Genomic DNA, 27,187 nt, shown 5'->3' with positions numbered 1-27,187 from the left:
GACAATTTTCAAGTATTAGAAGATTTCGGTAGCGATCACTCAGCGACACTTACCTCATTGAAGCTTAAAATTCAAACAGAATTCGAGTTAAAAGCCAGAGTCAATTCCCAGAAGTTCAGTAAACATGCGAAAAACAATTACAAAAATTTCTGCTTGTACCCACCAAAGTATCCAAACAAATACAATCTAAACGAAATAAACCATAGCCTAATTGATCTAAATCATAAATCAATCGAACAATCATACGTAAATAATACGAGTCACCAAACTAGTCCAGAGATAATCAACCTAATCAAGAAAAAGAAAAAGATAAGGAGGCAACTAAAAAGTGCAAAGAATGACACTTTCTATCGACTGCGAAAGGAAATCAGATTGTTGCTAAGAGAAATCTGAAGAACATTCAAACGTTCGGTTGAAAGACAAAATAGAAAAATAATTGAAACAGCGAAACACTCGGGAAATAAAGGGTTCTGGAAAACAATAAAAACCATCACCAGCGATAAACGACTGTCAAGCGGATCACATTTACGAATAACTTTGACAGACAAATTCGCTGTAACTGAACATGAAAAATGTGAAATGTTTAAAAGCCTACTGAGTGAGACAAGTAAGGAACACCAATACAAAAATGAAGACTTACAGATGCATTTTCTTGAGATAGAGCAAAAAACAAAACATCTATTAGAAGCCGATCCAAGTGAAATAACTGAAGACCATTTCTTAAACGTTGAAGAGTTCAATGAAATTTTGAAACAAACAATGAAATCATGTCCCGGGCCAGACAAAATAAGCTATCAATTACTGAAGCCGCTACCAAAAAACATTAAAGCTTTCATATGCATATTTATTTCCTGCTCAATTAACAATTCTTAGGTACCATACGTACCACCTCACAAGTAACATTGCTTCCAAAACATCAAAAAGACAGGAAGAAAGCAAAAAATTACAGACCATTTAGCCTTACTAATTGCATTGCAAAGGTCTGTGAAACTGTTGTTAAAAATCTCATTTTAGACCACTGTGAAGCAAACAGAGTCTTTGAATCACAACAAATTGCATACAGAGCAAACAGATGCACAACTGATAATCTCCTTGATTTGAATCAGCATATAATTGAAGCATATCATTGGTCCGAAATGGTGGGACTTGTCTGTGAGGACTTGTCGATGAAAAAAAAAGCTTTTGTTGCAGTCTGGAGATTAAGGTTGATTGACAAACTTAAAAGAATCAGAATACAGAAGAAAATTATCATCTTTCCTCTCACAAAAAACTTTTACGTAGAAATCAAGAATACAAGAAGCGAAAAATTCTCACCAACAGCCGGAGTCCCCCAGGGTAGCGTTGTGGTGCCCTTATTGTTCTAGATTTATGTCTCTAGCATTCCAGAAGCTCCAGTAGAAAATTCCCTGTTCGCTGATGACTTTGCATTATTTTACAGGTCAAAGTTCAGTCAGTTAATACAAAGCAAACTCCAAGGTTCACTCAATATACTCATAAATTGGTGTGATAGGCTGAAAATCAATATAAATCCCGCCAAAACAAATTACATGCTATTCACAAATCCTTCGAAAAGACAAACAAGTCTCAGCCTAAGCATCAATGGAAACCAAATTGAAGAAGCGAGAACCAACATGTTCCTAGTAATAACCAAGACGGCAGACCTGAAATGGAATGAACATTGTAAAGACATCACAACCAGAGCAAACAAGCGAATCTTCCAGCTCTGGCCTCTAAGCAACCTCAATGTTGAGCAAGAAAGTTTACTTCTGCTGTACAAGTCCTGGATCCGGCCTTTATTTCTATATGCAAGCGCTTGCTGGCTTAACCAATCGCAAGCGGTTATCTCTATCATGCAAGAAGAGCGGAACCGAGCACTAAGAATTTGTTTAAGGAAACCTCGATGGTAGAGCGTGCAAAAGTTACATGAAGAATCTAACTCACCTACTATAAGAAACATACAGATACGACTGGCAAAAGACTTCATCAAGCGCGCACAAAAGAACAAAATTGAAGCAATTTTACGCCTCATAGAAAAAAAGGCAATGTCCAAAGTACAACTGCAAAAGCACATTGGAATTGCTGATTGTTTAGACTAGCTGATTGATGCTCAGTCCTTCTTCGTCCTGTTCTAACTTAATTAAATTTCTTTCTCTCTCTCTCTCTCTTACTTACTTATTCTTTCTTTCTTCCCCCTCTCATACAAAACTTTCCTACCCAACAATGTCCAATAACAACTGCAAACGCGGCCAACCAGAAGTCCTGAACGACAAGTAATAGAAATCAAAAATAGCCAGTAAAGAACCTCCACGGTGTTTAAAATGGCTTCGTACCCCAGTAACTCACAAACTCTTGAAACTGCTGTTGTAATAAACTTGATTGTTAATGGTTGTACATGAACTTCTTATTTGCTGACAGTCTTTTTATAAGCCGGCCTCTCTGCTAGGCCAGTCAAGTTCCAGACCATTGTCCACAATAATATGCACTAAAAGAATTTTCCAGACCACGTAATTCAAGCGAACGATGCGCAAGTATGCCCCCGAAGATAGCTTGATTCGAGGTCGCTTTGGTCTAGAAACCTCGACTGGATGCTGCCAAAGTCATTGTGGAACTCTTGGCGGTTCTATCTACAATAAAGTATTTGTAGTATAAATTATTAATTTATATATTATAACTTTATAAACTTATTATATATATATATATATATATATATATATATATATATATATATATATATAACGATTATAGGGATATAGATGGATCGATTTCTGTAACTCAATGTTTTCAGCGTAGATCAACTCCCTTTGATATGCAGTGATGACGTGATTTGTACAGAGAACGTGAATGGAATTGAGTCTAATATTTGCTACATGGACGATGGGGGACCTCTTTACTCCCTCAAATGTGGAACTAGAACTCCCAAGTGTCTTTATGGAATAGCCAGGTCGTATTTTAATTGATTTACATAGCGATTATACAACCCGTCAGTGTCTTATCTATTTGTCTTGTGATGTATGATGTTACTATGTAGAAGCAATATAGCACGAGGGCCTGCAGGGCTTGGGGGCGTAAATGTTTTGATCCCAATAAGCTGGTGGAAAAGGTTTGCAGACTTAACCTCAAAAACTGTTCCATTTTGTAAGCTAAATAGTTCTTCAAAACTGGTCAAAATGGCCATTTCCTTTTGAAATAAAAACATTCATACATCGTCAATTTCTATTTTGAAATATTCAGAGCGGTATCCTGTCCCAAATATTTGAACCGTTATTGAGTTTTTTTTTCCAAATGGATTTCTTTTCTGGATGACTTATTAACTTTTATTTTTGTAGATTTTCTCCGTTTGTGCCCCAGTACGTTATGCACTCCCCAGTTAGGGAACAGGTGCCATTACATAGTAAAATGTCGAACGTGCTGCTGGGGATGCAAATAATATCCACCCACTAAGCTGGGGGGGACACAAAAGGAAAAGATCCGTCATTGTTGCACCAGCGATCGTGAGAATCTTAAAAAACAGAAATTTTTGTGCACAATTGGTCAATTGTGGGGTTTCAATTTATTGACGAAATAATTAGTAACATACCTATATGCCTGAAGATCCAATAAATAAAGTTATTTCTTACACGAATGACTATTCTGCATAAAAAAGTATCGGGCCACAAGGCTTTATCGGGCCACAAGGCTGTCCCCCACTTGTACGAGGAGTGAACTATATGATCAACTGGCTCTTCTTGGTCGATCGATATATTTATCGTGGAGAATTGTGAATGGTATCACAAGAAAGCTTAGAGTGTACATGTGTAGAGTGTGAAATTTCAATTTTTCACTTTTTTAGAGAAATCAACGAGGCTTAAATTTTCTGTGAACAATTCACTTTTCACACTGATTTTGTTCGAATCTTTGTGCTTTCTTAAATGTTTGCTATTTTTTTGCACAATTATGTGATTAGCCTCAACATCTACTCGTTTTAGCAACCCTGAAGCTATGTTGAGGCTGATCTTTGTCTGATCTTGGTTCTTTTGAAAACGAGACGTTTGGATTTGGATCTAGATTTTTTGGTTATTAGAGCCATTTTTTGTGCTTTTACTTTTAGTTGCAGATGACGTCTATTTTTTTCGCAAATTTTTGGCAAAATATTTTTGGAATGAAATTGTTTTGTCTAATTGGTGAACAGATGCTGTTGTGTAAATTAGCCGGCGGCAACTAATAATTTTGTTGACGTTCACATCATTAAAAACGAATTTTAGTGAATGAATTTTTATTAACTGTTTTTTTTCTGTTCTTTGTTGTAAGAAAAATTTTTAAAAGAAAAATTTGAGTGGTTAACGATGTATGTTTTCTTCTGTATCTCTGAAACAAAATGAGTACTAAGGTCTCATTGACTTCTGTAGTGAAAAAAATTGTTTTTCTGTAATTTTTGTTTGCGGATTTTGCGTTTAGGTTGTTTTTGAATTCCGAATTCTTAAACCATAATTTCTAGCAAATTTTACCCAGAAATTTTCTGTTATTTCCTATTTTCCGGTATGTGGTTTCATGTGATTTGATAAATTATTTGCTAGAAAAATTGTTTGGTATTTGTCAAGGCCAAACCTGAAATAGCACACTCACGAATTAGTTTCGGATTATTTAGCCTGCCTGATTTCTAATTGATTGTGCCTTTTCGTTTTAGACTTTTATGTGAGTGCATAAGTCAATTTCCTTTTTTAATTTTGCATTCCCTTATGATTCTAATTTGAAGGCTAAGGGGGAGTATAGGTGAAATTAAACAGAGGTCACCAAAGCTGAATAATTTTTAACTTAAATTTGAGAACGTAATAGATCTCAATTTGATGTTTTGTTGCTCTGTAAAACCAGCTCTTTATTTGATAAATTCGTCTTTTCACTAAATCTTAAATTGCATCAGATTTGATTTAATGTCTGTTTTTCCATTTGTTTCCTGTGAAGAAAAAGGATCTTACTGATTTTAACAGTCTCTTAAAAATCTATCAGAGTCCAAAGTATAGCAACGCTTGCTTCTCAATAGTGCATAACTGCTGTTGTGTTGTATCAGTTGGTCTGTGGTCAACAAATGATTTTTGTTTTGACTTTAACACTATGTTTTTTCTTTTAAATTTCGTCCATTTTTTGTTAACATATTGTATTCCAATGCTCAGAGGTTTTTTGATGTTTTTCAAGTTCCAAAAAGATATTATATAGTCTTTTTGTAGTCAATAGTATTGAATACTTTGAAACAAAACAGTTTCATTAAAAAAATTGTAAATTATTGCGTTTCGTTATCAGATAACATTGTCCGTAGAATTGTTAGGGTCTGAGTAATGGAACATCTCATTAATTGCAGTAGTGGAAGATGAGAAGCTTATGAGTGGTTAAAGTTTTTAGCTAACATTTTCATTATGATGACACTATGATGAGTCCTGAGGGTCTTCCTTGTTATTTTAGTCTTGCCTTTCGATACGATATTTTTAAAGTTTCATACGTCAAAAACCAACCTTTTTGAATCTATACTCCCTTTTGTGTTGCTGGATAAAAATCGATTGAATTTTCATAAAAAATTGCATAAAAAGTGGGGTAATTTTTTCAATTTTTGGTTATTGCTTACATTTAGTTTTCAGTATTTGTTGTTTTTAATAAGTTTTATATTTACTATTGCTTATATCAACTCAAGTGCAGACAATTCCTCGTTTCTCGAGGCATAATAAAACCTTCTGAATCCGAGTTATTCGTATTTGTTATCTTGATATTTTGTTTCAAAATGAAAAACAGATTTTGGAGACAAAGGTTCCTTCAATAATTTTTTTTACCCATTAATTCATTTCATTGACAAGAACTCACATATTTAATTGCTTTGCACACAATCTTATCGACATTTGCACCGCAGTTTTAGTTTTTTTAACCTACTGTGATGCCTGTGCTATGTGTGGACAGATGGGGGGTGCTAGGTGGTGGTGTGTAGATGCGATAAATATATTGGGTCATGTGGTAGGGTGTGTTTGGTATGTAGGAAGAAGCGACTGCTATTTTTCTAAGTATTTTTCTTTCACGTTAAACCCTTAAAATTATCAGAACTTTTTACCTGTGGAAGATTGGAAACACACATTGTGATCTTGATTTTAAAGCTGAGCATTCAAAACAAGTTAATTTTCAAAAAAAGGGGGAGTCGGAGCTCAAATAGTGAAGATATGAACGTCATTTTTGAAAGAATTATATATAAGTAAAGCTCCTCTTCTGCTTAATTTCTGCTTTCCCATATACATCTAAATTGAAGTCCAAGGGGAAGTCGAACAGAAATTAATGAGAGGTAAGCAAATCTGATTAATATTCAATTTAAGTTTGAAAACGTAATAGATCTCAATTTCATGTGTTGTTGCGCGGAAAAACCAGCTGTTTATCTGATAAATTCGCCTTTTCACTAAATCTTAAATTGCATCAGATTTGATTTAATGTCTGTTTTTCCATTTGTTCTGGTGAAAATAAGAAAACAGATCTTACAGGTATTATCTCCCTCTTTTAAAACACTTACGTAACCTTTGAAAAGTCTATCAAAGTTTTAAGTACAAAACATGCACTACTGAGTATAGCAATGCTAGCTTCTCAGTCGTGCATAACTGCTGTTGTGTGAATTGGTCTGTGGACAGTTTTTGATTTTCGTGTTGACTTTAACACCATTTGTTTTCCTTTAAATTTTGTCCATTTTTTGTCAACGTATTGCATTCTAATCCTGAGAGGTCACTTTGATATTCTATGGATTCAAAAAGACATTATGTAGTCTTTTTTGAAGTCAATTGTTTTGAAGGCTTTGAAATGGACTGTATTACTAAAAAAAAAATTTGTATTTTTGAATTTCGGCACCAGATGATATCGTCTATAGAATTGTTACAGTCTGAGAAACGAAACATCTCATTAATTGCAATAGTGGGAGATGAGAAGCTATTGAGTTGTTAGGGTTTGTAGCTAACGTTTTCTATGGCCGACAGTATGATGAGTCCAGTCCTGAGGGCCTTAGTTGTTTTTTGTCTTGGCTTTCGATATGATTTGTTATAGTTTCATATGTCAAAAATCAACTTAATGGAATCTATACTGCCATTTATGTTGCTGGATAAGCATCAGTTTCGTTTAAAAGTTTTTTAAAAAAAATTCATGAAAGGTCGGAAAACTTTTCGGTTATTGCCTTTATTTAACGTTTCAATTTTAGGTGCTTTTTATATTTTTTTTTACTCTTGCTGATATCAATTGAAGTGCAGATAATTCCTCGTTTCGCCAGGCATAATGAAAACTTCTAAAAGTTTGTTACTCGTTTTTGTTATCTTGATATTTGCTTCAAAAACAAAAAAGAATTTAGAAAAACAGATTCTTTCAATATTAATTTTTCACTGCTTAACTCAATTTTTTGACAAGAGCTCACTTAATTAGTTGCTTCATACACAATCTTTTGCAGCTTCTGCACCGGCGGTTTTTGATTTTTAAGCTTATTTTGGTGCTTTGTTTGGTTTGCAACATTATTTTATAAGCAATAGATTTTTTTTCAGTGTTTTTTCTGTTTTTCTTTTGAGTATATACTTAATTATCTGAATTGATAACCAATTAACTAGAGCAACCAATTAATAAGTTAAATAAAACAACCATATAATAAGTTTCAAGGGCATACATGATTGAGTTCAATTGTGACTTATCTCGTGATTAAGTAGCTTGGGTAACCTCTGTCTGAATCTGTTTTTGAATTCTCGTTCATAAATTCAAAGTGAGTGCAGTGCTGACTTTTTTCATTTCTTGACTGATTTTTGACTCTGTTTTCTTTTGTAAAGTTAATTGTTCACTTTATGATATTTGTTGTTTTTCTACTTGAGAAATTGCTTTAGAGTTATTTTCATATCTGTTTTCAATCTTCGTCCGGTTTATGTCCGAAATTATTTTTTATTTGGCCTCCTAATTTTCCTCATTTAGTTATTTGGAGGGGGTGGAGGGGGCCGTTTTTGATGCCGCCTGGGTAGCTGCTGCATCTATCACTGATTGCACATTTTTTTACAGGAATTGAAACGCCCAACATAGCTTATTATATAAAGGTTATATATAAAGGGGTTAGATGTGTTACATTAGGTGGGGGTTGAGTTTGGGCAGATGGGGGTGCTCGGTAGGGGTGTGTAGATGTGGATAAAAATGTTGGGCCATGTGGGAGGCTGAAGTTGTTATTTATGAAGGAGGGACTGTTATGAAAACAAAAATTCTTAAAAAGATTTTTCCTTCACGTTAAACTTTTAATCTCTAAAGCTCAGCATTTAAAAACAGATGTCATGTTCAAAAAGAAGAAAGTAGAAGCTCAAGTTGTGGCGAGATATGTGACAGCTATTAAAAATGGATAAAATTAAAACTTCTTTTTCTCTTTTAAAACTTGCATTTAACGTATATTTTCTTCTTGTAGCCTTAAACAAACCATTGCTTGCCTCAATATTTCTGTGAACGGTTAAAAAAGGAAAGCACACCAACACCTTCCAAATTTTTTCAGGATTCTAGAATTCGGAAACATCAATTAGCAAGCCTTTTTGTTCGTTATCGACTGCTAACCTGAAGTAATCAGTTTATATTGAGCTTTTAAGACTGTTGCCAGAAATAATTTTTAGGTCAAAGTTGATTTAGGTCACGCCCATGCTAATGATAAGGCGGCCAAAACCACCGCGAATAATACTACACGTGATTTTTACGTTTTCAAATCCTTTCAACACTCTCTTTCGTAAAATCTTTGACATTCTATTAAAGTTCCATAATATCATCAATTCTGAAATATCCACAAAAAGACTCTTGGAATATAAACTTCCAAGAAAAATTTGTATTTTTTAAAATTTTTTGAGACTGAATTCATGAATGACTACAGGTTGGTTGTTTTTGTCTAATTTTGTATAGGGAATATGAGTTTGCAGGAACTAATTGACGATAAAAAATGCTGCATCTCTTCATCTTGAATGAAAATTGTAATATGTCTGTCTAGTTCGAATCAAGGTATGCAATCTTTTTGACGGGTTAGCAATATCGGAAAAAATGATGTTATTTCTTAGCTCACAAAGTGTATTTTCAATGAAAAATTGGTGAACACGTTTATCGCACCAAAAAATTTGTCTAAGGGGAAAAATAAAACTTTAGAAAGGCTTTTCTGGTCAGCAAATATGTTTATAAATTCTCACTAACTAATGGGATCGATTAAATGGGATTGCATTTTTAAGTCTTACCCTGAAAGTCCTTGGACACCAGTACAGCAGAGCATTTGACATTACTGTTCCACAGAAAAGACCATTTTCATTTTTATTCAACTTAAAATTTTCGTGCTTTTTTATAATTTTCTGTTCTTAAATATGCTTAAAAAAAACTATTTTTATATCTCCATATGTAAGATTCTTCAACTGGAGCTAATTCATATTTATTTCATAATGCTAAAATAGAACCAAACAACAAAACTGTAAAATTTTGTTTTATTTTTTGGCTGTGATTTTGAAATATGTTTCACTAATCATGTTCCTCAAAAATTGAGTTTTCAGGAACTCAATTTAAAATCATGTCGTTTTTGTCTTCTCTTCGATATAAACAAATTATGTTGCTGTCATCTTTTTCAAAGAAAGAGAACCCTTTTGCACTTTCCATGCCGGCACGATTTATGAACATTTTTAAAACATTTAGCTTACAAGTTGATGTTCTGAATAAATTTGAAGCCAAATTGTTAGTTGGGCCAAATTCCTTCTCTAAATTGAAAAGCGAAAAGGAATTTCTGGAGAGACACAATTTTTTGAGCAATAATTATACTGTGTCAGTTTTTGCAAAAAAAACGGATTAAATAAATGAGATAGTGCTGATAATGGTTTAACCGTAAAAGATTGCAACAAACAGGTACTACATCCATATTCCACAGACTAAAACTTTGGTTTTAAAGACAAATTAGTTAAAGTATTTTTTCAAGTAACAAAAACAGGCAAAAACTAACTGACCTATTGACGAGGAAACAGTTCCGTTTTAAAGTTTTTCTCAAATTTAGAACGCTAAAATGCAAAAAAAAATCATAGCTCTCACCTTTTTTCAGCCGCATCACAATAATAATCTTTTCCTATCTATTTTCTGCAATTAAATCAAACATAATTGCAATTGAGTCTTAGGGTAGTTTATTTAAGTGGACTGCGTCTAATTTTTCATTTTCCAGCCGCACTAATTAATCCAGTTTCACTAAAAATTTTTGAATTTTTTGGTAGTCATTTTAACCTAACTTCATTAATAGTGGCGTTTGTTTTATGCTTTGTAAACCATTTGCAACACAGAAATTTCCATTAGTCTGATTACACGTGGTGTTGAAAAAAATTGTTCACAGGGAAATCAAGCTTTTCCGAATATTTTTCTACTGAATCAATGCAGAGCAATTTTAACTAATTCTTAGATAGATTTTATCAGAACTTTTCTCAGTTTCTGGATTTGTAAACTATTTATAAGTTTAAAAAGACTTGCAGTAGTGCGCAAATTTTAAAGATGAATATTGATTTCAGTTCGATTCGTGGGCAAATATATGTAAATCAGCATTTGTAGAAACTATCAATTATAAAAACAAACGCACTGATGGCATTTTTAAATGGTCAACTGCCAAATTTTAGAGTCATGTTTAGTCAAAAAGAACTTTGGCCGTATTTTTTGATTTCCATATCAATCGATGCATAATCATCAGAGGTCTAATAAATTTAATTTCTCATAAACCGACTTCCCTCATTTCCCAGAAAAAAATCCAGTTTGAAATTGCGCAGTTTTTTGTAAAGAACAGTAGCTTGAGTCCGACGTAAAATCTGTTCAATGTGCCCATAAATTAGTTCAACTCATAATGTAAAATATTGCTTAATATAATGGAAGCAGTCGCAAAATAAGCAAATTACTGCTGCTCACAAAGAATTTCTCAGCTACAATATCGATTTTAAATATAAGTATACTGACCGGCAAATGTTATTTAGGAGCTCCAAGTTTTACGAAGTAAAAGTTCATTTTTGGGCGCAATATTATTCAATCAGATTACGGAAAAAAATTGCACGCATGATCCACTGGCTAGTGATCTTATCTACTCAAAGAACTAAGATATTACGTCACAGAAACTTATCGGATGCCTTAAGTTAATGTTAATAAAGTTATTTCAAAATTCATTGTTAAAAAAGTTGTCTCAAATTGTGATGTTTTCACGTTTGTTCAACTATGATTGAGTTTGCATTTGAGTTGAACATTAGAAAAAGACATGATATTTACAAAAAACAATTTCGTGATCACTTTTTTTCTTCATATGAGACTTCGATGGCGTTCTCTAAATTCATTTCAAAACAGGAAATTTACTATGCAAAGCTGCAATTTGTGCGTTTACGACAATGATTGTAGTTTAATAAAGTCTAAACACGCCAAATATGAATGTGTGAAATTAATTCTAAGTTCTAATTTTTAGAGGAAGCAAACTAAATTGAACTTGTATTAAAAATATTTTTGTTTTGTTTTTGTTTGTTTTAGTTATCACCGATCACTTAGCCCAGCCCCTTCGCCCAGATGTAACGGAGGCAGCTTCTTCGCCAGAGTGGACCACTCTAAACATTGGATCAGGTTGACTATATTGATGCACAGCCCCTACTTTGATCCAAGACAATGAAACAGAAAATGTAAATGACTGAATTTGAAATTTTTTTCATTTTTCCGTCTTTTCCGATACCAATACGTTAAACCATAACGCTGCGTGGACAGTTAAAGGAGAGGTTGCCTATGTGTTGATAAATTATTTGTCCGTGCGGAGAAAATGCGACGAAATCGACGCGAGAGGAGTCGATTTTTGTCGATTTCGTCCGTTTTTTAATGTAGGAACTGTCGTTTATCGTCCTTTTGTTGGTATTTGATGTAGATTGAAGTGTCGATTAGCGTAGTTTTTGTCGGTTTAAAAGGAGTACAGGAAAGGAGAGGTGGTGCAGTGGAGCAGAAGGTGGGTATTAGTAATGGGTAGAAGGTTCAAATCCTGGCAATCCGGGTCGAGGTGTCACCGCTAAGAATCGCGAATGATGTAAGATTTGCGGTGAATTTGAATAAAAAGTGTAAAATTTGCGCTCAATGCGATGAAAGCGGTGAAAAAAAACTTTTAAGCGGTGAAATTTTCTTTTTCAGCGCTTATGTGGTCAAAAAAAATTTCACCGCTAAGAATTGCAATTCTTATAAAAATTCATTTCTAAATTCACCGTAATTTTACAATGTCTCACCATTAGAGTTGTTGTATAAAAATGCAAGAATATTGCTGAATAACCAGCAACCTCGTAATATTAAAAAGATATAATGATACTATATTGTATGTCGAACATGCTGTCGATCGAGGATCACCTTACGGATAGATAATCAGGTTATGGATAGATGATAAGCATATTAAAAAAAACGTTCTGTTTTTTAGCCATATCCAAGGATACTTGCTTTCGTTATTTTTTAATTAGAAGTATTATAAAAATTGATCTGAACAATTGTTTAATTTTTCCATGTGTCCTTCTGCAAGTAATTTCTGTAAAAAGCAAAATGTTTGAGTCATAAAATAAGTAAAACTAAAATTGAGCAAATAAATTTGCAGCTGTCTGGATTGACGTTGACAAAAAACCAGCTTGGGTGCTGGTTCAGGTATTGTAAAAAAAATTGATGCTGCGGTGAATTTTTGTATGATCAGCGTTAAAAATTTTTGTTGCATATTGTTGGTAGCTCTCAAAATTTTTTTCACCGCATTCTGTTGGTAGCGATGAAAAATTTCCTTTCGCCGCTTAAGCGGTGAAAAAAAAATACCGCTGTCAGTAGAATGCGATGAAAAAAATCCGCGCTAACAGGATGCGGTGAAAAAAAACTTTCACCGCTAAAATTGCAAATCATACAAAAATTCACCGCTAAATTCAACGCCAATCTTACAAAAATCAACGGCTATCAATGCATTAAACGCTAAATGTTGCCAGAGCTTTTGCGGTGAAAAAAATTTTTTCACCACTATTCAACGCTGATCTTACATTGTTTTTTGACCTAACTTCGACCCGGGAAGACTGTCTTTTTTGTAAGATTTTTAGAACAGCAAGACGTTCGTTCGTTTAAATTTTGACGAAAACTCATCAAAATCACGAAAAAACGTAAGGGCTTTGATCAGTTTTGGCGAAGTAAAACCGATGAAAACCGACAATTCTTATTTTTGAATCAGACGAAGTTCTCATCACGGGTCGCAAAAAGTACCCATGAATAGACGTTGAGTCGGCTGTAATAGCTATGAAAAGACCGTGGGAAGATTTAAAAAACGACAATTATTGATCATTTTTTAATATAAGTTACTGTGCATAACGTACACAAGCATAGTTTTGTTTTCGTTGAGTGTGGAGAGACAAAAATTTCTCAAAAGAAAATTTAGAAATTTTTAGCTAAAATTGTAAAGAGTTTGTCGCAAACAAAAACGGGCAAGCACTTTTTCTGAATGGTGCCACTTGATCAACAAATTTGGTCTTATTGTCTCCTAAATTGGCAAAAATTTTAGCAGAAAAGCACAGAACATTTAGCAACTGCCTACCCAACTATCTTATAATTAACTAATTATTTGTTATTTTGTGGCAGGTTTAAATTGGCAAAAACTACCGGGGGTTAAATTATGAAAAGTTGTCCACTTATGCTGTGCATCAAAAGACAGTTTTTCTCCAGTCAACTCATCTGACCATTTTGAAATAGAAGCAAATGATAGTATCAGAAGAACAAAACTTCGATTTAAAAAACAGGTTGAACATAGTGAGATACTTACCACAAACAAGTAAGAAACAGTAAAACAAAACTTTTATTCCAACCGAGAATGCTAATGTTAATTTTTAAAATGTAACCGAGAATGCAAAAAAAAACAACTCAAGGAACTTCCTTAACACCGTTAAACAATTGAAACGAGACAATGACAAAGAACAGAAGCGACTATCTCTTTTGATAGCAAAAGTTAAAGCTTTAGAAAAGTTAATCTACAACTGAATAACATCTTTCACAAAAAGTTTGATGTGTTTAACAACAGCGAGTTTATGTTTCGGAAAGGGTACTCTTGAAGAAATAGTATCCTTTTTGAAAAGTCTCAGACACAGATGGGAGTGCAACAAAAAACAATAGCAGCGTTCATAAGTTTGAAGACACTGATGAATTCAGCTTGGAATTAGAAAAACGGCTTTCGTAAGAACGAGTGGTCACATCCAAGTATTTTTAAACTGTTTTTTATTGATCGGCAGCAGTGTTTGAAGTTTGTACATCTATTGCAGTTTTTTTCATAAGTAGAAAATCGTGCGCCACAGTTTTACTGCCCAGCCCACTTGTTTCCGATCTAAGTAAACGATATTGCTAGCGCCTGTGCACAAGAAAATCGCAACACCATCGGTACGCCAATGACAACGTTATGAAACAGAAATCAGATTCAAATTTTTAAGATCTGTACATTTTCCTGGAGTTTATCGCAAAATACTGTGTTGATAAAAAAAAGTGACGGTGTATTGCCATTATTTTCCCTCAACATGAAGGCTTGTGTGGAAAAATATCTCGGTACAAACCATCAGAAAATCTAAATAAAAAAAAAGCTGTAAAATATCATGGTATTTTATTAGGTGAAATATTTTAATCTTAATAAGCATGCTGTAGTCCTATGTATGAAAATTATCAAAATTTTGGGGTGCTCTCAAATACAGAGTAAACAACCTTCAGTGTCGTAGATGCAACATTATAGCAAAATAACTTGATACTTTCAAATGAAAAAATCGGAGTCATTATCAATACTGAGAAATTAACAAAAGATGTTCTAATCTCTTAGAACATCACATGTTTTTGAGTTATTCAAAAAACGAAAACAAATTCTAGGAAAACAATTTTTCCTGATAGTTTTTTTGACATTCAGTTAACTCAAAAATTGATGCTATTTGGTCAGCAAGAAGAAAAAGGCGCAACTAAAATTAACAAACAAACTCTTAACCCTATAAACAATTGGTGTTAGAATTAGAAATTTACGACATTTCATACCAAAATTTGAACCTGATTTTATTTTGAAAAAACTTGAAAAATTGAGAGAAACGATTTTAATGTCACATGGCAAGTACCACAAGGACTTTTTGACGGCCGAGCAAGTGGTTTGTGTTTCTGCTGAAGCTTGGTTAATTACAGTAATGCACATAACCCATTTATAAACCATATATTAGTAGCCAACACATTTCGAGTTTGAAAAGACCGTGATTCACCGATATCGGGTATGAAAAGACAGTGGTGGACTATATGGGGTAAGAACAGGCAATTGCTTACCAATACTGGGATATTTTTACTTTAACAAATTTTTACTTCGCCCTTAAACTTCGTTTTCCGTTAGGGAATTTTATGCCAACGGGAAAGAGAAAACATAATCATTTCACTCTCTCTAGCAGAAAAGTTATCAGATTTGGGAACTGTCCTTATCGAAAATTTTTGATATTAAATTGTCAATTGATAATTTTACTTGCCTTTTGCAATCTTTCGACCTACCAGAAAATCTAGCCATCCAATGAGCGGTCGAGTGGACAAGGCAGCTCCTTCAATTCTTCAAGTCGATTTATCTCCAAGTTTGACAGTATAGGGTTACATAAGGAAAGAAAATCAGTTGACATTGACTTGATTAAAAGAACAGAAAATAGAATCACAAGGAAAAAAATTTCTGCAAAAACAACAGTTTCTCTGCAAAGCTCAAGAAAAATTGCTGAAAAGTTATATTTCATTACTTTTCTATTTCCAAAAGTACCATGCCGTTACAAAAGAAATTGAGAAAACTGAAACTAATCCCTTTACTTACGCCAAGGTGGCTAACACTTGTTCGAGTACCCCTGGACGATGAGAGTCTCGCTGATGAAGTTTAATTGTTAGCCAAGGCAACGGAGATGGGAGAGGCAACGGAGATGGGAGAGGCAACGGAGATTGACTATAATGGGAGAGGTTACTGCATGCAGGCAAACTACAAGGTGATTCACAAAAAAAAGACTACAAAGATTCCAGATATGTTAAGAATGAAATTTTTTGAATTGCAAAAAAGCAAGAATAATTTGAATTGCAAAAAGTAGAGAGTAACAAAAAAGCAATTTAAACCAATTTTCTAACTACATCTTTTCAAATGACTGCTAAGAAAGACCGAATAGAATTTGCAAATGGATGGGGTTTGAATATTTTAGTTTTTGATGAGGAAAATCAGAAGAGGTGTTCGTTGAAATTTTGGTAATTCTCGGTCACCACGTTCGTTTTCTTTTCTCAAATTTTATTAATGATTTTCCTCACTGAAGTGTCTTTAACCAAGCTTGTGTTTCTCAAACTCCATTGTGAAGAATCAGCACTTTGGTTCTCTTTGCTTTCGTGCGCAGTTGACTAAGCTCTTCCAAATCCAAAACTTTCTTCTAACTTCTAAATTGATTTAAAAAACAAGAAATTTACTATGCAAAACTGCAATTTGTGCGTTTACGACAATGATTGTAGTTTAATAAAGTCTAAACACGCCAAAAATGAATGTGTGAAATGATTTCAAACATCATAAGTCACCTTATCATTTCTAAGTTCTAATTTTTAGCGGAGGCAAACTAACTTGAACTTCTATTTAAAAACAGTATTGGTTTTTTTGTTTGTTTTAGTTATCACCGGTCACTGAGGCTGGCCCCCTCGCCTAGGTGTAACGGAGGCAGCTTCTTCGCCAGAGTGGACCACTCTAAACATTGGATGAGGTTGACTATATTGATGCACAGCCCCTACTTTGATCCAAGACAATGAAACAGAAAATGTAAATGACTGAATTTGAAAAGTTTTCATTTTTCCGTCTTTTCCGTTATACCAATATGTTAAACCATTACGCTGCGTGGACTGTTAAAGGAGAGGTTGCCTATGTGTTGATAAATTATTTGTCCGTGCTGAGAAAATGCGACGAAATTGACGCAAAAGGCGCCAATTTTTGTCGATTTTGTCCGTTTTTTGTGTGGGAACTGTCGATTGTCGTCCCTTTTGTCGGTATTGTTGGTATTTGATGCAAGAGTTGTCGATTAGCGTAGTTTTTGTCGCTATAAAAACGTACAGGAAAGGAGAGGTGGTGCAGTGGAGCAGAAGGTGGGTATTAGTAATGGGTAGAAGGTTCAAATCCTGGCAATCCGGGTCGAGGTGTCACCGCTAAGAATCGCGAATGATGTAAGATTTGCGGTGAATTTGAATAAAAAGTGTAAAATTTGCGCTCAATGCGATGAAAGCGGTGAAAAAAAACTTTTAAGCGGTGAAATTTTCTTTTTCAGCGCTTATGTGGTCAAAAAAAATTTCACCGCTAAGAATTGCAATTCTTATAAAAATTCATTTCTAAATTCACCGTAATTTTACAATGTCTCACCATTAGAGTTGTTGTATAAAAATGCAAGAATATTGCTGAATAACCAGCAACCTCGTAATATTAAAAAGATATAATGATACTATATTGTATGTCGAACATGCTGTCGATCGAGGATCACCTTACGGATAGATAATCAGGTTATGGATAGATGATAAGCATATTAAAAAAAACGTTCTGTTTTTTAGCCATATCCAAGGATACTTGCTTTCGTTATTTTTTAATTAGAAGTATTATAAGAATTGATCTGAACAATTGTTTAATTTTTCCATGTGTCCTTCTGCAAGTAATTTCTGTAAAAAGCAAAATGTTTGAGTCATAAAATAAGTAAAACTAAAATTAAGCAAATAAATTTGCAGCTGTCTGGATTGATGTTGACAAAAAACCAGCTTAGGTGCTGGTTCAGGTATTGTAAAAAAATTGATGTTGCGGTGAATTTTTGTATGATCAGCGTTAAAAATTTTTGTTGCATATTGTTGGTAGCTCTCAAAATTTTTTTCACCGCATTCTGTTGGTAGCGATGAAAAATTTCCTTTCGCCGCTTAAGCGGTGAAAAAAAATACCGCTGTCAGTAGAATGCGATGAAAAAAATCCGCGCTAACAGGATGCGGTGAAAAAAAACTTTCACCGCTAAAATTGCAAATCATACAAAAATTCACCGCTAAATTCAACGCCAATCTTACAAAAATCAACGCCTATCAATGTATTAAACGCTAAAAGTTGCCAGCGCTTTTGCGGTGAAAAAATTTTTTTTCACCACTATTCAACGCTGATCTTACATTGTTTTTTGAGCTAACTTCGACCCGGGAAGACTGTCTTTTTTGTAAGATTTTTAGAACAGCAAGACGTTCGTTCGTTTAAATTTTGACGAAAACTCATCAAAATCACGAAAAAACGTAAGGGCTTTAATCAGTTTTGGCGAAGTAAAACCGATGAAAACCGACAATTCTTATTTTTGAATCAGACGAGGTTCTCATCACGGGTCGCAAAAAGTACCCATGAATAGACGTTGAGTCGGCTGTAATAGCTATGAAAAGACCGTGGGAAGATTTAAAAACGACAATTATTGATAATTTTTGAATATAAGTTACTGTGCATAACGTACACAAGCATAGTTTTGTTTTCGTTGAGTGTGGAGAGACAAAAATTTCTCAAAAGAAAATTTAGAAATTTTTAGGTAAAATTGTAAAGAGTTTTCGCAAATTGAAACAAAAACGGGCAAGCACTTTTTCTGAATGGTGCCACTTGATCAACAAATTTGGTCTTATTGTCTCCTAAATTGGCAAAAATTTTAGCATAAAAGCACAGAACATTTTGCAACTGCCTACCCAACTATCTTATAATTAACTAAATATTTGTTATTTTGTGGCAAGTTTAAATTGGCAAAAACTACCGGGGGTTAAATTATGAAATGTTGTCCACTTATGCTGTGCATCAAAAGACAGTTTTTCTCCAGTCAACTCATCTGACCATTTTGAAATAGAAGCAAATGATAGTATCAGAAGAACAAAACTTCGATTTAAAAAACAGGTTGAACATAGTGAGATAATTACCACAAACAAGTACGAAACAGTAAAACAAAACTTTTATTCCAACCGAGAATGCTAATGTTAATTTTTAAAATGTAACCGAGAATGCAAAAAAAAACAACTCAAGGAACTTCTTTAACACCGTTAAACAATTGAAAGAAGACAATGACAAAGAACAGAAGCGACTATCTCTTTTGATAGCAAAAGTTAAAGCTTTAGAAAAGTTAATCTACAAATGGTTTGATGTGCTTAACAACAGCCAGTTTATGTTTCGGAAAGGGTGCTCTTGAAGAAATAGTATCCTTTTTGAAAAGTCTCAGACACAGATGGGAGTGCAACAAAAAACAATAGCAGCGTTCATAAGTTTGAAGACACTGATGAATTCAGCTTGGAATTAGAAAAACGGCTTTCGTAAGAACGAGTGGTCACATTCAAGTATTTTTAAACTGTTTTTTATTGATCGGCAGCAGTGTTTGAAGTTTGTACATCTATTGCAGTTTTTTTCATAAGTAGAAAATCGTGCGCCACAGTTTTACTGCCCAGCCCACTTGTTTCCGATCTAAGTAAACGATATTGCTAGCGCCTGTGCACAAGAAAATCGCAACACCATCGGTACGCCAATGACAACGTTATGAAACAGAAATCGGATTCAAATTTTTAAGATCTGTACATTTTCCTGGAGTTTATCGCAAAATACTGTGTTGATAAAAAAAAGTGACGGTTTATTGCCATTACTTTCCCTCAACATGAAGGCTTGTGTGGAAAAATATCTCGGTACAAACCATCAGAAAATCTAAATAAAAAAAGCTGTAAAATATCATGGTATTTTATTAGGTGAAATATTTTAATCTTAATAAGCATGCTGTAGTCCTATGTATGAAAATTATCAAAATTTTGGGGTGTTCTCAAATACAGAGTAAACAACCTTCAGTGTCGTAGGTCGTAGATGCAACATTATAGCAAAATAATTTGATACTTTCAAATGAAAAAATCGGAGTCATTATCAATACTGAGAAATTAACAAAAGATGTTCTAATCTCTTAGAACATCACATGTTTTTGAGTTATTCAAAAAACGAAAACAAATTCTAGGAAAACAATTTTTCCTGATAGTTTTTTTGACATTCAGTTAACTCAAAAATTGACGCTATTTGGTCAGCAAGAAGAAAAAGGCGCAACTAAAATTAACAAACAAACTCTTAACCCTATAAACAATTGGTGTTAGAATTAGAAATTTACGACATTTCATACCAAAATTTGAACCTGATTTTATTTTGAAAAAACTTGAAAAATTGAGAGAAACGATTTTAATGTCACATGGCAAGTACCACAAGGACTTTTTGACGGCCGAGCAAGTGGTTTGTGTTTCTGCTGAAGCTTGGTTAATTACAGTAATGCACATAACCCATTTATAAACCATATATTAGTAGCCAACACATTTCGAGTTTGAAAAGACCGTGATTCACCGATATCGGGTATGAAAAGACAGTGGTGGACTATATGGGGTAAGAACAGGCAATTGCTTACCAATACTGGGATATTTTTACTTTAACAAATTTTTACTTCGCCCTTAAACTTCGTTTTCCGTTAGGGAATTTTATGCCAACGGGAAAGAGAAAACATAATCATTTCACTCTCTCTAGCAGAAAAGTTATCAGATTTGGGAACTGTCCTTATCGAAAATTTTTGATATTAAATTGTCAATTGATAATTTTACTTGCCTTTTGCAATCTTTCGACCTACCAGAAAATCTAGCCATCCAATGAGCGGTCGAGTGGACAAGGCAGCTCCTTCAATTCTTCAAGTCGATTTATCTCCAAGTTTGACAGTATAGGGTTACATAAGGAAAGAAAATCAGTTGACATTGACTTGATTAAAAGAACAGAAAATAGAATCACAAGGAAAAAAATTTCTGCAAAAACAACAGTTTCTCTGCAAAGCTCAAGAAAAATTGCTGAAAAGTTATATTTCATTACTTTTCTATTTCCAAAAGTACCATGCCGTTACAAAAGAAATTGAGAAAACTGAAACTAATCCCTTTACTTACGCCAAGGTGGCTAACACTTGTTCAAGTACCCCTGGACGATGAGAGTCTCGCTGATGAAGTTTAATTGTTAGCCAAGGCAACGGAGATGGGAGAGGCAACGGAGATGGGAGAGGCAACGGAGATTGACTATAATGGGAGAGGTTACTGCATGCAGGCAAACTACAAGGTGATTCACAAAAAAAGACTACAAAGATTCCAGATATGTTAAGAATGAAATTTTTTGAATTGCAAAAAAGCAAGAATAATTTGAATTGCAAAAAGTAGAGAGTAACAAAAAAGCAATTTAAACCAATTTTCTAACTACATCTTTTCAAATGACTGCTAAGAAAGACCGAATAGAATTTGCAAATGGATGGGGTTTGAATATTTTAGTTTTTGATGAGGAAAATCAGAAGAGGTGTTCGTTGAAATTTTGGTAATTCTCGGTCACCACGTTCGTTTTCTTTTCTCAAATTTTATTAATGATTTTCCTCACTGAAGTGTCTTTAACCAAGCTTGTGTTTCTCAAACTCCATTGTGAAGAATCAGCACTTTGGTTCTCTTTGCTTTCGTGCGCAGTTGACTAAGCTCTTCCAAATCCAAAACTTTGAACAAAAATGCAAAAATGATATCTACCAGCGATAGGCTTTTTAGGGCTGTCTGTGTTCCATATTGTAGTTGAAAAACAGAATTCAAAATTCAAATGTAATTAGGTAACACTTTCTTTCCAAATACTAGTTCTATTTAGTACTTCTATCGAGACGAGCAACCAAAATTCAGCTTAATAGTGCGTAAATTGAACAATTTTTTGCCATGTTTTCTGGACACAAAATCACTTTCTGCTGGAAAACTGTCTACATGTGTTTGACAATTCTTGAGATGAAATTTTCAAAGATAAAAAATTTTCAAAATTTGCAACTGCCGGACGCCATATAAAGAATAATTTGATGTATATGAAGCCTAAAATATTTCAATAGAGTGATTGGTTGCAGAAAATTGATCTCGACACAACCCATATCATTTTTTTTTCAAATCACCTAGAGACATACAGCAAATCATTTAAGTTGAAAATCAGTTGAACAACAAAAACTTTTTCGAAGAGGTGTGAACTTGCAGCAAAACACTCTTTTTGACTCTTACTCATTGACTTATATTCAACAATTCAGACAATTGCATTTTTGTTTAAATATTGCATAACCAGGTCTAACAATTTCTTATCTACCTTCCTCCAAAACAGTAAACACTAGTTTCCCAGATGAGAGTCAAAGAGCGTTTCATGCTAAAGCGAATGTGTCGATCGGCCCAAGAGCAATTTCGGAAAGTTCCTCAATTAAGCACCAAGTAATTTTGTAAACTTTCCTTGTGAGTGATTGCTCAATGTGATTATTGGTAATGTTCCAGTGAACAAGCAGTTATTTAAAAAAAGTTGAAACTCATTGAAACTACTATTATCAAAGGATACAAGATTGAAGACACAGCGGAATTTTTTAGCCAAAAAACCAGAACTCGTTCGATTGTTGGGATCGTTGTGCTTTTTTTACCTAAATGTCGAGTAATGCATGCAGAAGAATTTTTGTTGATCCCCAAAAGAATACTCACTTCAAAAAACGTAAACAAGGAAAAAAATTTTTGATAATCCCATGTATCAGTAAAAGCAAATCAGTTAGCACTCCTACGACGATCTAATCCAAATGCTGAACGAAGCATTGAGAAAAAGTACAAGATGCAGGCACTAACACTGAAAAATCTATCAAGAGAACAAAGAGTAGCGACGATGCAACAAGTGATCCAGACTATGTAAAATCCTTGTCGTTTTTTAGTGATTGCACTGAAAAAATGTCAACACTGAAAAAATGGAAGGATTCAAAATTTGACTCCATAAAGTTGGAACTGAAATTAGTGGTTGAAGACGAAAAAAACTGCAATTAACAGAAATAAAATTTTCAAATCAAAAAGTGTTTTTGTTAGTGAAGAGACTATAGTTCTTCACATTGACAATGAGCCTTATGGGGTGAAGGTAACGAGATTTGCATGCAATTTACGACAACCAAGACAAAAATGACATGTCAAAGTATTCGAAAACCTTGAGTGGAATTGATATGTCAGCAGATTTGGTTCTCACGACCTACGCAAAAAATGTTCTGAATCAGTTTTATGGTAAAGATGAAAAAGGAACCGTATCATAACAACCAAAGAGAAATCAAAAAACTGTAGAAACCGCAAGAAGGAGGACGATCTTAGGCAAAGGAAAAAAACGCAAAGCCATGAGCAGATGAATGTAAAGTAAAGACAGCAAAAAGGACGTAAAGATAAAACTCGGATTTCTATTGACGATCTGCGGAGACCAGCTCTAATTAAATGGTCTTGAGTTATTTGGAAGCTCAAAGTGATTGGAAAGTTTGAGTAAATTATCCATGAAGCAAAAATAAAATGTATCTGGAAACGAAACAGTTTTTCACCTAATACCCTTTACTTCGCCGCACGTTTCGAAGGCTCAGTGTTGTTGTCAACGACAACAATGAGATCTGATCTGTAGGTCTAGCATATGTTGCATTAAAACAGTGGTGTAAAAATTCCACTAATGACTTTTGACTCCTTCTCAAGGTATCTCAGGGTTGAGTCACTGAAAATGAAATAGGCCGCAGAGACAGCACAGGCCCCCAAAAATTTGATCAAGCATAAACCAGGTGATAAATTTTGGGTTGATGATGGCACAGAGGTCCTCGGAGCCTTCACAGCCTTATGTTTTGAACGCTGAACTAATTTATACAGTACGTTTAGTGCAAAAAGACTGCTTTTGCGGAAAAAATTTGCGCTCCTTGAAAACTATAAGTTACAAATATTTAGAGAAAAAGTAGGCTGATTCATATCTAGGAAACTTGGACGCTTTTGTCAATACAATCAATTCTCTAGTTAGTTGAACAGTAAAACTCGCTTCGAACAAAGTCACAAGGAAAGACGTTCCAATTTTGGTATCCTTGACTGCAAAAACAAATTTCTCAAAATCCCAATTTTTTATAGGTGATTGTTTGCTAATAGTCAAAAAAGAGGAGACGTTTGGGAACAACTACAAACCGTCATTTACTGACAAATAATTTGATATCGCATCTATCCCAACATTGCATCCTCCCACGTATTCTCTCAGCGATGCAGATAATGAAGGTATCCAAGGTAAATTCTATCAACCCGAATTTTAAATAGTACGCAAGTTTCCTCTAAAAACTGGATAATAAACGATTCGAAGATGAGTTTGCGTTACATATGACTTCTAGTGCTTCGCCGGAGGGTAACTGTTAGTGAAGTAATTTTTTGTACCAAAATTCAGCATGCCAAGAAGATCTGATAGCATTTGGTCTTCAGGGATGGGAGGAGAAACACAGAATCTCATATGGAACCAATATCTTTTCTCGACCTAACAAAGGAGAAAACTTCTCTCTTTCAGGACAGGAAGATTTAACACTGTTGCTCAACTTCTGTTTACTATCAAGCAAACAGCTGGACTACGCAGTTTTTTGTTACCGAAAATCAATAGTACTGGAATATACGAATTATTTTGTGTAAAAGTGAGAGAACCACTTTCGCTAGTGAAGAAACACCCAGTATTGTGGGTTTTAAAGGAATTCATGATAGACACGGTGTACATTTTTGGTACAAAAAAAATAAAGCTACATCAAGTAAAAAATGGGAAGAGATGAGACAAATGCCTATTTTAGAGAGTTCCCTGATAATCTGTGTGAGCAAACGCACCTAATTTTCATCTACGCAAACATTAGTGAATCTCAGTAATTTGGTAAGGCTTCGGCACCGTTATTATATGTCATCGATTCAAAACATTGTCTGAAAAAAAGTAGCGTGTGAACATCTTGGGGCAATAATTTTTCCAAATTTGAACCATAAAAAAACAGCTTTTAGAAACAACTCTATCAATTTATATAGAGCTACGGGAAAGTTGTTCCTTTATTTCAAGGACTGGTAAAACAATATTTACGAACCGGTTCAAACAATTTGGTGAGTGTAGCAATGGAATTACACTAGACCAATCAAGCATCTTCGTTCGACTTTTTTATTTGGACAGCATAGATTAAGAGGACGCGGCTTTGGAGTTTTAGAAAGTGAAATAAGTCTAATTGTTTTACCGATTGCACAAAAACTCAATAAACCCGCAGCAAATGTTGTCGGAAAAGAAATTTTCTTAAAGAGCATACCAGCGTTAATGGATGTTGTCTGCAAAAAAAATTAGCAAAACCTGCGCTGAAATGCACGATTGCAAATACAGTCAAAAAGCAATCATGAGGTTCCTTAGCACTGCAAATGAGATGCCCGAACAAATTGGATTGGTGACGGTCATAACCTTTTGGTTCAAAAGCAAGTAAAAGCACTAATATGAGAAATGTATTCATTTCAAAACATAGACAGCCAAAAATTGGTGGTTATATGTTAGCAACAGAGGCAGCCCATAGTTCCCTGGGTTTCTTTGAAAAACCAGCGCGTCTTTTGATGGTAGTTTTTGTCAATTCGTAGGGCCAGTTTAAAACCCCAAAGGACCCATGCTTGAAATTGAAGTTCCTAGAAACAGAAAGAGTTTGTTTGACCGATAAAAAAAACTCCTGGAAATCAATTGCAAAATAGTACATGCTTCGGAGGCCAATTTGAAATATGACGCTACAACAGACGTAACAAAAAAAACGCCCATTACTTCTGCAATTATGTTTTAAAATTTCTTTTTTCTGTCTGCACATTATCTGCCAATCGAATAAAAATTTCAAAAGCAATCGGTAATTATGCCAACAAAAGTTCCAGTGAAACTGATTTTTCTCACAACAAAGATGCAAAAACCACTTGACTGGCTCGCCAATTTTTTCATACCATTATAATTTGGGGCAATTCAAGCAGTTGAGATGACAGACCAAAGTCTTTGGTAAAGCAATCTGCAAAAGTTTCCTTTTATGGAAAATTAACTGTTGATTTTTTTTACTTGAGTTTTTTTCAGCAATCAATATGAGATTTTGTTAAAATTTCTAACGACGCTGTAAATTCCTACAAGGGATAAAGTATAGAAGCTAATTTGTATGTGATGAAATTGACGTTGAACGATGACGTGGCTTCTGCAAATGATGAACTTTACTATCAAGTTTAGCGTCTTATCCGTATTTGAATACCACAACTACAACGTTTCTTGCTTCTACTGGCTTGCAAAACTAGAACTAAGTGGATGTTATTAGCAGGGAGCCATTTCGACGTGTTGCAATACCGCCTTCCTAAGAAGCATTTCAATCTTTTCCATTTTTGTAAATTTGCTCTAGAGCAGATTTATATTTACCGAAATGGACTTTCTGATGCTGACAGTCCAATAAAAAGAACAGATGAAAAACGCTTATATTTCAGGACAATGTCAGATTTGCAATATATTGACAATGGACTAGCAATTAATTCAGTACGCAGTCTTTTGTATGGCGTTTGATTTCACTAGCACTCAGCATGCGCGGCATGATTTTATTCACTCTGAACTCAAAATTGATCAATTTCAATTGAACTGAAAATCTCAGCTGCCTTGGCAAACAATGTGAAAAATTTCATTCTTGGAGAAAAAGCGAGCACCATTGTCATCGATTCGGCTGGAAAAGTATCGAAAAAAAATGTTCTGACAAACTGATAGATGAACAGGAAGAAACGGCCTGGTTCAAGCATGAACAATTTTGAATTAAGAAATTTTGTGTTGTCTTTGCAGCTGATATCTTTCCCTTAAAATTATCAACAAAAAGATTCATTATTATAAATGTATCCAACTCTGAGTCCATTGGGACACATTGGACACTTTTGTGCGGAAAGAAGGCAATTACTTTTTTTCTGATCCGATTGGGCTGAAACTAACGTCATACAAATGTTTGTTCAACAAATTAACCTCCGCTGCTCTTGATTTATAAAATGTGCATGAATTGCTTAGCAATTAACCAATACAAATGCAAACCTCGTTATTGTTTGGCTTCTTTTTTATTTATGTGTGGCATCGTGTTTATAACAAAACAGAAACTTAAAATTAATTGATGTTGATCTAATTTGATTTGCCCTTTACATGATGCTCTAAATTTAATAAAACTTTGCTTAGATCAATAATTTTTTTCAATACTTTATTTTCTCTTGATACACTAAACGTAAGAACAAAGAAGAAAGCAACTGCGTATGGCCCAGACACGATATTATAATCTCTTCAATGATTCACTTGAAAAACCACTTGTTTGAGATTGTTGGTTATTGAACTTCA

General features: G+C 34.2%; 1 protein-coding gene across 2 annotated transcripts in view; it reads left to right on the top strand.

Annotated features, from left to right (window-relative positions):
- Nucleotides 1-16,816, top strand: part of LOC142346033 (chymotrypsinogen B-like) — a 31,172-nt gene extending 14,356 nt beyond the window's left edge. Inside the window, exons 4-5 of one of the 2 annotated variants that reach the window (XM_075398516.1) lie at nt 2,786-2,941; nt 16,638-16,816. In XM_075398516.1, coding sequence (XP_075254631.1) covers nt 2,786-2,941; nt 16,638-16,773 — 292 coding nt within the window. In that variant the 3' untranslated portion in view covers nt 16,774-16,816. Of the gene's footprint in view, nt 1-2,785; nt 2,942-11,499; nt 11,675-16,637 lie in introns of those variants that run through there. The other variant, XM_075398515.1, reaches the window with a different exon arrangement.
- The last annotated feature ends 10,371 nt before the right edge of the window (nt 16,817-27,187 follow it).

Source organism: Convolutriloba macropyga, chromosome 9 (assembly GCF_964194025.1).
Source record: "Convolutriloba macropyga chromosome 9, txConMacr16.3, whole genome shotgun sequence".
Taxonomy (NCBI): domain Eukaryota; kingdom Metazoa; phylum Xenacoelomorpha; order Acoela; family Convolutidae; genus Convolutriloba; species Convolutriloba macropyga.
This window is presented reverse-complemented; position numbering and strand designations above follow the sequence as displayed.